We start from the raw sequence: 10,978 nt of genomic DNA, 5'->3' as shown, positions 1-10,978 counted from the left end.
CACCTACTTTGATTGTTTCAAGTAGGTTCAAATTCAAAGGAAGCAATTCAGGGAATTCAAAATGTTTACTGGGATCGTCCTCGAAATACCAGTAACCTTGACCCATATTTAAAACAATGGCCGCTTGCTCTAGAAAATCAGAACCTAACAGGGTTCGATTATTGTTAGCATAAGGCAATATGACGAATTGTACATCAAAGGATCTTCCACCAATTGCAATCTTACAAACCGTCGACAGGCATTCTTGCACAGATCTGCTTCCATCTGCCAAAGAAATTTCCATCCGTACATTATTGTATACACAATCGTGAAAATCCAAAATTGCCTTTAGATTTGCACTGGCAATGCTAGTTCGTGCTCCCGTATCTAAATATGCTTGGCCAGGGACTCCGAACATGTGAATATTGGCCACAGGAATCTCTCTTCCGACTAATCGAAGAGTCATTGTATTAAAATTTACAAAGCCTTCTGGATTTTGTTGCCTTTTGTTACCGCTACAATATGGACAATTCGCGCGGACGTATCCCGGTGTATTGCATCCATAACATGCCAATTTGGGTTTTGCCGTGGTAGTTTGTGCGATAATAGTAGCTTCTTGTCTAGCCTCAGCTTCATACTTCTCCCTTTTAAAACAATTGTCTCTCGTATGTCCTTTCTTTCGACAATACGTACAACGAACTGGACCACCGACGGACAGAACCTCAGTGTTCACAGACTTTCGTTTATAGCTTCTTCAGCCTCCCGTGCATCCTTGAGTAATTCGTCGAAGTTCACTACTTTGTGTCGAAAAACTCTATCACGGATTTGGACATGAAGCATTCCAAATAGGATATCGATTTGATCGCCTTCCGATGGAGCTTTTGGAAGTTTCGCGAATAATGCCCTTTTCTTTCGTATGAAAGTATCAGTTGCCTCGTTTTTCTGCTGTTTTCCCTCGAATATCTCAGCATATATACGCCATGCAGGTTTCGGTGGACAGAATGAATCACGCAACATTTTAAGGACATCTTCAAATTTCTTCGCCTTACCTTTCACACCACTCCACCACTCAGAAGCGTCACCCAGCAACAGCATCGGCATGCTATTGATAGCATCATCATCTCCAATCTTCCCCACAGTCTTGAAAGTTGTAATGGCTGATATAAACTCCTCAAGTTTAGCCGGATCTCTCTCACCGTTGTAACGAGCAGTACAGTGGCTATACGTTCCGGGCTTCACATTGGCAGTTGATACAGCCTGCATCAATTTCTCAAACTGCTCCGTTGTTAAAGTTGGGTTAGTCATGTTTTGTAATCTTGGACTTCTTCGTGAGGTAACAGGTTCCATACAAATCCAAACAAAACTGGCCACTACGGATGGGCGCCAAATTTATGTAGAGGTTTTGATGCGGTATAATTCCAATTTCCCCAGAAATAATAACGCGCAAGATTTCTACATAAGACGTTATAAACTTTATTTAGTAAAGTTTAAGTTTACACAATATATTTATATATTAACAATCGTTAATGCCTCAGGCATAAACACAAGTGACTGCTTTCGCTTTCGCCAAGTGTTGTTTGCCGTCGGCAAAGCAAGATTAAAGACAACCGGCCACGCTAATGCGTTCCCCAAGTAGTCTTAGCTCTTACCTCAACGACTGGTAAGCCAGTAACTAAACTTTATGCTTCTATGCATCTCCTTTTATAATAACACAGAACGATTTACAATTATTGCTCAATAAACATATGAGAGTAATGATAGATCATAAACCTATGCATACAAGTGAGAATCAAACAATTAGTTACTCAAGTACTCAATTTAACACTCAAAATAACTCTCTTTCTCTTTTGTTTGTTAAATATTACAAGCTTCTTACACTCAATTACAATGAAACATAAAAGTATGCGTCATATAAACAAAATAGAAACGGTAGAAATATTTATCTTTTCAATGTATGTAATTGTTAGTGATGAAATATATAAATATAAGAAAAATATAATAAATGCATGTATTGATTTAAATATAAAAATGAAATATGTCGTATAATAATAACATGCGCTACAATTTGAATTTGAATAAAAGCTATCTTCATCTTCTCCATCACTGTAGAACTCGAGGCACTCAATGTCAATATATTCGGCTTTGTCTGCCATAGCTTAAGAGAAAAAACTGCAAAAAATTGTTTAATAGTAATGATGTATAGCAGAAAGTAAGAGGTTGTTTACTTTTAGATAAAATATTTTTTAAATGAAATATTTTTTTGGTCGCACCAACTTTTTTCCATTTTTTAAAGTGTGTGGCCATGTTGGAGGTCTATCAAAATGATTTGTTTCGAGTAGATCATGAATACAGTTTTCCGAATTTTGAATTTCATAAGAAAGATAGTGGGAACTCCATGTATAGACTTCTTTCTGAACTTTCAGATAAATATTCCGGGTTTCTAACACAACTACTTCTAGAAGTAAATATAAGTCTGTTGTTTCGTTTTCATCTGATTTTGTTAAGTATTGGCCTGATTTGTATTGGTATCCACAATAACAAATTTCATTAAATATCTTTAGATTATTTTTATTTGCATCGAAGTGAAGGCAATAGAAATCTTTGTCAGTATTCTTTCTTTCATGTAATTCATTGTATTTGAAGTCTTCGTTTTTGCTTTTGACCATTTGATTAACAAATTTAAGGCTACTTTTTTTAGCTATAGAGAATAAAATATTTTTTCTGCTCTTCGTGCATTTTGCATAGTCTTTCAACTCCTTATGCTTTGCTTCGTATCTGAAGCACCAGTACTCCTTCAATGGACCGGAATATTTCATTACCCTAGGGTAATGAGTTAGTATATGATACTTTGGTCTCAGATGGTCATTAAAAATTCGAATATACTCTTTGTTGTGGATCTCAATTAATTGCTTCAATTCTTCTAAATGATAGGGTTTAAAAGAAGAACGATGGCAAATATCCAAAATTTGCAAAAATATAAGAAAGAAAAGCCAAACTTCATCGCCGGGTGCAACTTTTTCGCCAATTATGAAAGGCAGGCAATGTAAAAAGTTCCACATTTCTCTAGCAGATGTGTCAAGTCTTCGACGTTCTAAATGTTTCTTTGTGATATCTTTGAAAGTGTAACAATTATCATACGAAAACGTGTTTTTTATTTCATTCAATTCTTTTAGACTCAAAACTTTCTCTCTGATAAAGTAATTCAATATATGACACACATTATAATGTGCTATTCCTTCGTATATGTCATGCATCAAATCGACCGCAAAGTTTTCGGTTACGTGAAATCCTGGTATTTTATTAAAAACTGATTCATTCTGGAGTCCTTTCATAACATCAATGTTGTAATTTTCTGGATTTCTTATACTTGTAGGATTCTCTAATGCTAATTTTTTTGTGTTATCTTTACTTTCTGTGCAGAAACGACAAAACTTTGTTGCCGAAAATGATTTTGAAAAATTTAGTATTGAATTTATGCCTAAATTATCACCAGTTATTGCAGCTAGACTAAATCGAACATTTACGTTTTTCCCATACAAAGTGAAATTAATACCAAAATCTTGAAGACCAACAATTTCGTCTATAAGTCCCTTTAGTAGTTGTTCCTGGTTATACTTTTTTATATGTTTTGATTTATATAATGCGGCTATAAATATGTTGTCTAATTTGGAGGATTTGTTTACTTTTGGAAATGAGTAATAAAAGCCAGTAACATTTTGAGTGCCCGAATGTGAACCCAATGCATTATTGGTTTCGAAGTCATCTGTGTATAAAAAAAATGGTATTACAATCTTATCAGAAAAATGCTTCGATTTCCAAGATTCGCCATCCATATAGCTACTAATGTCACTTTTCGTCGATATTCGATTTCCGTAGCATTTAAAAAATTTTTCTAAATAGTTTTCTTTTTCAAAGAATGTTTTTATTTGGAAACGAATTGGCATAAGTGTATAAGACTCATAATATGTTAATCGTTGTCGTTTCTTGCCAACTTTTCGTGAACTGACTTGAGTTATAGTTATCACTTTTGGAGATTTATAAAGCTGTTGTTCTTTTAAGTGCTTAATTAGTTTGTAATGTGTGTTAATAGAGCTAAATGATGACGGAATGAAGCGTATTAATTCATTTAAAGAATAACTTTCAATTTGGGGCGCAATACTCATCAAAAATTTTACCAGCGGATTTAAAATATGGCTTTCGATTTTTTCAATCACAAATTGCACATCTTTAAAGGTAAAATTATTTTTATCTTGTAGAGAAATTACAAAACGTAGAATATTTTCTTGGTATTCCTTTTGGAAATCAATACTACTAGATGTAGAAACTTCAATTTTACTCGATTTTTCTTGGTTCCTGATTGATTCATTTGAAGAAAGATGAAAATTGTCCTCTGTTTCTGGCTGAATAAAATCCTTGTTATGGTTTGTAACTTCATGTTGCATTTTCAGATGTCTCTTGAAAACAGAGGAGCTGGTAAATCCCAATTTGCAATTAGCAAAAGGACATCGAAATGTGCTTGATAAACCATGAAAGTGTTTGAAATGACGAACGAAATTGTCCACATTTTTAAATTCAATATTGCACATCTCACAATTCATTTTCACTGTAAACGAATATAGTACCGGCCTTATGGTATGTTTTGTAATGGAAAATGGAACTTACCTTTTTCGATTGAGAAATATATTATTCCAAAATTAAATTGGATCCCTTTTGTTCCTTCTGCTTTTTGCGCCAGCTGACTAAAAATATGAGTTGCCGTACATAATTTAACAGGTTCCATTTGACGTTATGCACTTCGAAAAGTTGCCATATTAAAAATATGGAAATTTATCATGTTCTTGTAATAGTTGCCATATTTTATTGTAGAGACACACGATTTAAAATGGAAATTTAACTAATTTTAGAAATATGCAACTGTCATTAGAATAATATTATAAGGGACTTAATAACTTAGCATGAACCAAGTTTACTTTGTAAAATATTCGAATTGCCGGTTCATAAATCAACAAAAGCTTGTATAAATCGGTGTATCTTCATATAAAAAAAAAATTACAAAGTCAACTTAGGTATTTCGTTTTTTGTGTGCACGAGCACTGTCGTCCGGAATAACTGATAGTCTGTAAAGCGCATAAAGTGTTGATTTAATTTTTCATATTGACGTACCAATTATTATAAACAATTTGAAGCAGTTCCAGTTAATTGTCCACCATTTTTTCATCGGTCAGCTTTTTAATGTTTTCAAGAACGTAGAATCCATAATTTTAGTTTTCTGCAAAGAGATATACATTTAGTGACTTCCTTAAAGTTTTATTTCATTTATTATTTTCACTTACCTATTTTTATAAACTATTTGGTTATTTGTCTAAAATTTTCCATTTTTTTATTTCTTGCAATTGACCACGAACTTCGTTGCACATATAAGTATTGAAAACCACATGGTTTTTTCGTTGCATTTTAGGGTAGTGTTTTGTCAAAGTTTTCTCATATTATCTTCAACAACTTTTCAAAGATTTCGTCAACATTTTGGCAAATTGGAAGTAATCGCAAACAATTTGAAGATGTATTGAAGATGAGCTATTTCAAGTCAAGTTGAATTTATGTTGAAAATTATATTTACCCTCAAGGCCGGTATGCACCTCTAGCGAAATTTTCGGTAGCAAAAATTTATTTAAGTCTACAACAAAAAAACAGGGCTGTGTAAACAAATTTTAAACCAGCTAATCGCTTTTAAAAATTGTGAATATATGTTCTAAATATTCCTCAAATAAATTGTTTATTATTTACAGACCTTTTAAAACTTTTACGCACACACTGATTGTAATAAATTAAATGTTTGCTGCCAAAATATGCCTTCGACAACCCTGTTATTTTCATTAGAGGTGCGTACCAGCTTACGAAATTGAACGCTACCGAAAATTTCGTTAGCATAAATAGCAATGCATTTCTTATGGGAATGAAATTTTTCGCTAGAGGTGCATACCGGCCTTCAAACTGAAAAGTTGTTGCATTTGAAAAACGCTCATCCTGTGTTTATTGGGAGACTATTCAGTCCATTGTGATACCATATTGGTGAACTTCTCTCTTATCACTGAGTGCTGCCTGATTCCATGTTAAGCTCAATGACAAGGGACCTCCTTTTTATAGCCGAGTCCGAACAGCGTTCCACATTGCAGTGAAACCACTTAGAGAAGCTTTGAAATCCGCAGAAATGTCAACAGCATTACTGAGGTGGAATAATCCACCTCTGAAAAACTTTCTGGTGTTCGGTCGAAGCAGGAATCGAACCCACGACCTTGTGTATGAAAGGCGGGTATGCTAACCATTGCACCACGGTGGCTCCCAATTTTAGGGGCATATAGCTTTAGATTACTGGTGGGCCTGGAAAACGTTAACTTAAGGAGTCTGCTAATGTTGAAACAATCTGGTTGATTCAACAGAAGAAAATAATCGAGAAGTTTCAGCGGTTAAAACTAGAAATGTGTATATATACCCTGCCAAAATTTTTTGAATTTGACGGCGCTTCTGAGAATCCCCACCACGTCGAAAAGAATCGTATACGACATCCAAAAATCGTCGGAAAAGCGCTGTCACTATTGAAAAGTTGTATCACGCCATGTTACTACAAAAAGTATCGTATCGGTGCAATTATTAGGGTTTTTTTTAAATAAATTTAGAACGACGCCAATAATGCGCTTTTTAGACTATCAGTTATTCCGGACGACAGTGCTCGTGTCGAACATATCCCATATATTGTGCACATTAGAAGTTAAGTCCGAAGGCATAATCGATACTGGGATCGATAACACATTTACCGATTATTTAGTCATCGCCGACAAGTCGTATCGATCCGACACACTGTAAGATTCTTTACAAACACCGACATTCCGTCCGGAATAACTGATAGTCTGTAAAGCGCATAAGAGCCCCTTCAAACAATCAGAAAAAGTGCTTTTTAAGATAGTTGTAAAAGAATCATTGTGGTCAAGTAAAATACTATTTTTTAGATGCTTATTAATTTGATTAAACATTTACAAATTCTTATATATATAACATTTATACCACTATCGCAACACATTTAACATAATTTTTGTCATTAATAATAGAATGATTGATTTACTAGTGCACCCAGACAAATTCGTTGCTTCAACCGAATTATTTGCCAACCGAAAGCAGGTGGTTCCATCAACTATCAATGATATCTGTCAGCACAACTAACATTTGGCAATTGTAACTACATGGTAGTATGTTGGATCAACTTTGCATTGGTTGTCGCAATTTCATATTAATTGTTTTGTTTGTTGGTGCAACCAACATTTCTCGATTTTCTTTACTATTATCCTAACCAAATTCCAATATCAAATGAAAGGGCAGATTAAGTAGAGATTTTATTAATTTATTACAAGATTAACAATCATAATAAACTACGAAAATAAATACAAAAGGTGCTAACAACAAAGGCTTTTGATCTACATATATGTGAGATCAATTTACATTACAATTTACAATTTTTTATAGGTAATGTTTGTATACCAATGACAGATGGTTATTAGGTTGCAATTATGTGGTCAAACTACAGAACCTAATTCAATATATACTTGCCAGAAATTTCTTCCTTAAGCCTCTAGATATAAATACAGATCGACTTAGACTCGTCCTGTATTCGTAATACAATAAAAAAGCTCGCTTGCCGTAAAAAGTATTTGTGTTTGTTGGTGTATGAAGCCTGCAATTTTTATGGAAACTTTTGTAATATTCCTTTTTTATAAATCGGTGCGATACTTACCTGAAGGCAACTTCTTTTCTTTATTCAATGTATTGCAAATTTTGTAGCGTCATACCATTTACCATGTCGATGTTGATATAAATATTTATTTGTTGCAACTACTACCTTACGCCCGTCCTATAATTGAACTAAGATTCTATTAGTATACTCAACTTTTGGTTGTACCAGCCATTTGTTGATTCCCATGATGTAGGTCTCACTATGCTGGTGGTTAGTTCAACTATTTTATGCAGCATAAAACCAAATTTATCGACATTAGTTATTGTAACCAATTGAATGGTTATGGGAATTTCGTTTTGATCCTGTGAACTTTTTTATGGTCGTGTTGGATGTATAATGGGGAAAATAATCAAAACATTGCTCTTGTAACAAATGTCATCATTTCCTCATTGTAATTATCGAATTGCAACCAACCATTTCTCTGGGTGTGGCAAGTTACATGTTGCAGCGTCTATGAGCCAGTTCGTTTATTCCCGATGGAGGCAGCGTGTCTGTAAAATATTTCAGGCTCACTTAGACTACACGCTCACAAAAAATCGCTTCTGTAACATATACTCCCAAACATATTTTGCTTCAAGCATATACATATTTGGGTATTGCCCAAACATTTATATGTTTGATCTCTTCCCATATATAATATGTTTGAAAGCATATTGGTCTAAACAATATATGTTTGGGTAGTCTAAGTTCCAAACATTTTGTATTTTTGCATCCAAATTCAATAATGTTGTCTTCCAAAACAACAATATGTTATTATATGAACATATAATATGTTTGGAAGCATTTTGCACCCAAAATTATTATATGCTTAAAAAAAAATTCTCAAAATTTTATTTATTTATTTATATATTTACAATCATAATGAATTATGAAAATAAACAGGTAATATAGGTGCTGACAACATAGGTTTTCGACCTGAATGCTCAAAATTTTGTTTCTGCCCAATTGTATATTCCCCCACATCTTTCGCACTTCCACGAGATTTTTTAGTTCTTAGCACCTTTTTCTGTAATACAAACATTGTAGAAGAAATTATTCAATTGTATGATTTTTTTTATTTTAATTTTGCCTTTTGCCGGACGGGGATTCGAACACCGGACCACACAGTTTGTAAGGATCAAAGAAGTAGCTGATCAATTGCCCAAGGAAAAATAAAATGTTAATTTTGTAATAACAAGCAACAACCACCAACTTAATTCAATATCGCTCCCTGTTAAATAGCGCTCCAAGCTACTAAACACATATATGTTTATAGGCTATTTCTAAATTAATATATGTTTGCATCCAAGCATATTATATTTACAAACATTTTATGTCCCAAACATAATATGTTCTAACATATTAACATATATGTCCCAAACATGTTATGCTAGTTTATGAACATTATATGCTTGCACTCAAAAATATTGTGTTTAAAAATTTGTGTTCCAAACATATAATGTTTATAGCCAAACATATGAAAAACAGTCTTTTTCAACCGTGTATTCAGTCCATTGCACAGTGGTCGGTGCTGTATGGAGTTAGCGGCCAAAAATACTTCCAGTATATGTATCATCGTGAAACGGCTTTGTAATTATGCCAGAACTATTTAATGATAAAATGGAATTGATTGACGACGTTTTGATATAGTCCCCTATATTGAGGAATCTCCCGATTTTACTTTTTTGGCTTCTAGAAACTGTACTCTCCATCCGATTTGGCTGAAAATTGGAATCTAGGGGCATTTTTAGGACCAAAAATAGGTGTGCTGAAAATCCCAGCAAAAAAATTTGGAAGTTCTTCCAAAGGCACAACTTTAAAAGCACTTCCAGAAGATGCACTCCCAATGATGTTCTTTATTTTAACTACTCAGGAAGTTCTTTTAATTCAAATTTTTATAACTTCGTTTTTTCATACTTTTAATGCGTAATTTTAACTTTTTTTGTTTCAAATAGGTTATAAACAGAGCACGAATTCATAAAATGGTACAAATCATTTAAATTTTGTCGAGAAAAATTCTAAATCCAATCTGAAAAGATTGTGAATTTTTGAAAATATTTGAGGTCAAACGTTTCCGACAAGCGTTAGAATCCATTAAAAATTATAAAAAATTATAAAAATTATTTATTTGACAAAATATCACAGCATTTGTTAATTTACATCCAAAACATTGAATTCGGATCATACCTAAAGAAGTGATGCAAATTCAGTGCAAGGGCTGTTGAAATGGAGGACTTCCGTCCTATGACAAGCCCATGTTAAATTCATCGCTTCTGCGTCAATTTTGCACCACTTCCACATCCAAAAAGAACATTTTCATTACTTTTTGGGCGACGCTTTTTTTGCTGGGATGGTGTGTATCGGTCCATGTTTTGGTATAGACCCCGGTTTTACTTCTTGGGCTTCTAGAAACCATAGTTTCTATCCGATTTCCCTGAAATTGGACATCTAGATCACGACCACAAATAGGAGTGCTGAAAATGGTGCCTATCGGTCCATGTATTTATATAGCCCCATATAGACCGATATCCCGATTTTACTTCTTGGGCTTCTAGAAACCGTATTTTCTATTCGATTTCCGAGTCCATGAGTTGTTATAGCTTCTAGAAACAATAGTTTTTATCCGATTTTCATGAAATTATATATCTTGTGGTATTTTATATAGTCATTGAAAAACAAGATTTTTTGAAAATTCGCCCTATTTTCATCGATATATTTTGAACCACTTAACTTATCACAGATCCAATTATACACGTCATCTCAATATCTTGCATTCAAGTGCCAACAATGATATAGTCTAACTCGTGTTATAATTTGTTTAGTGAAAAAAGTCAGAAAAACTAAAAATTACCTACACGCAAAAAAATAATTCTTTCCTCCCAAACGAAATTTTAGACAAACAAAGTTCGTTTCTCATTTGCTTTTCGTTGAAAGGAAGTACATTTGGAAGAAAAGTATATACTTTTTGTGATAAACGTTTATTCTTTTCCAGGATGTAAAAACAATTTCATAAAGACTAACTCAAAAAAAAATTTTTCTGGCTAATTGCATTTTCCCTCACATCTTTCTCACTTCCACGAAGTTTTTTAGTTCTTAGCACCTTTTTCTGTAATACCAACAATGTAGAAGAAATTATACGATTTTATAAATTTTTAAAATTTTTTTACCTTTCGCCTGGACGGAGAATCGAACCGCGGACCATGCACTTTGTAAGCCAACACACTAACCACTGAGCTA

At 33.5% G+C, this 10,978-nt stretch overlaps 1 protein-coding gene across 1 annotated transcript; it reads right to left on the bottom strand.

The window, feature by feature from the left end:
- Positions 1-708: 708 nt before the first annotated feature.
- LOC142230921 (activity-regulated cytoskeleton associated protein 2-like) lies at positions 709-1,284 on the bottom strand. The gene has a single exon (XM_075301538.1). It carries the CDS (start codon positions 1,282-1,284, stop codon positions 709-711), a length of 576 nt encoding a protein of 191 aa, XP_075157653.1.
- Between the last annotated feature and the right edge of the window lie 9,694 nt (positions 1,285-10,978).

The sequence above is a fragment of the Haematobia irritans genome, chromosome 3 (assembly GCF_050003625.1).
Source record: "Haematobia irritans isolate KBUSLIRL chromosome 3, ASM5000362v1, whole genome shotgun sequence".
Lineage (NCBI taxonomy): Eukaryota > Metazoa > Arthropoda > Insecta > Diptera > Muscidae > Haematobia > Haematobia irritans.
The sequence above is the reverse complement of the archived record's forward strand: the minus strand, read 5'-3'. Positions and strand labels throughout refer to the sequence as shown.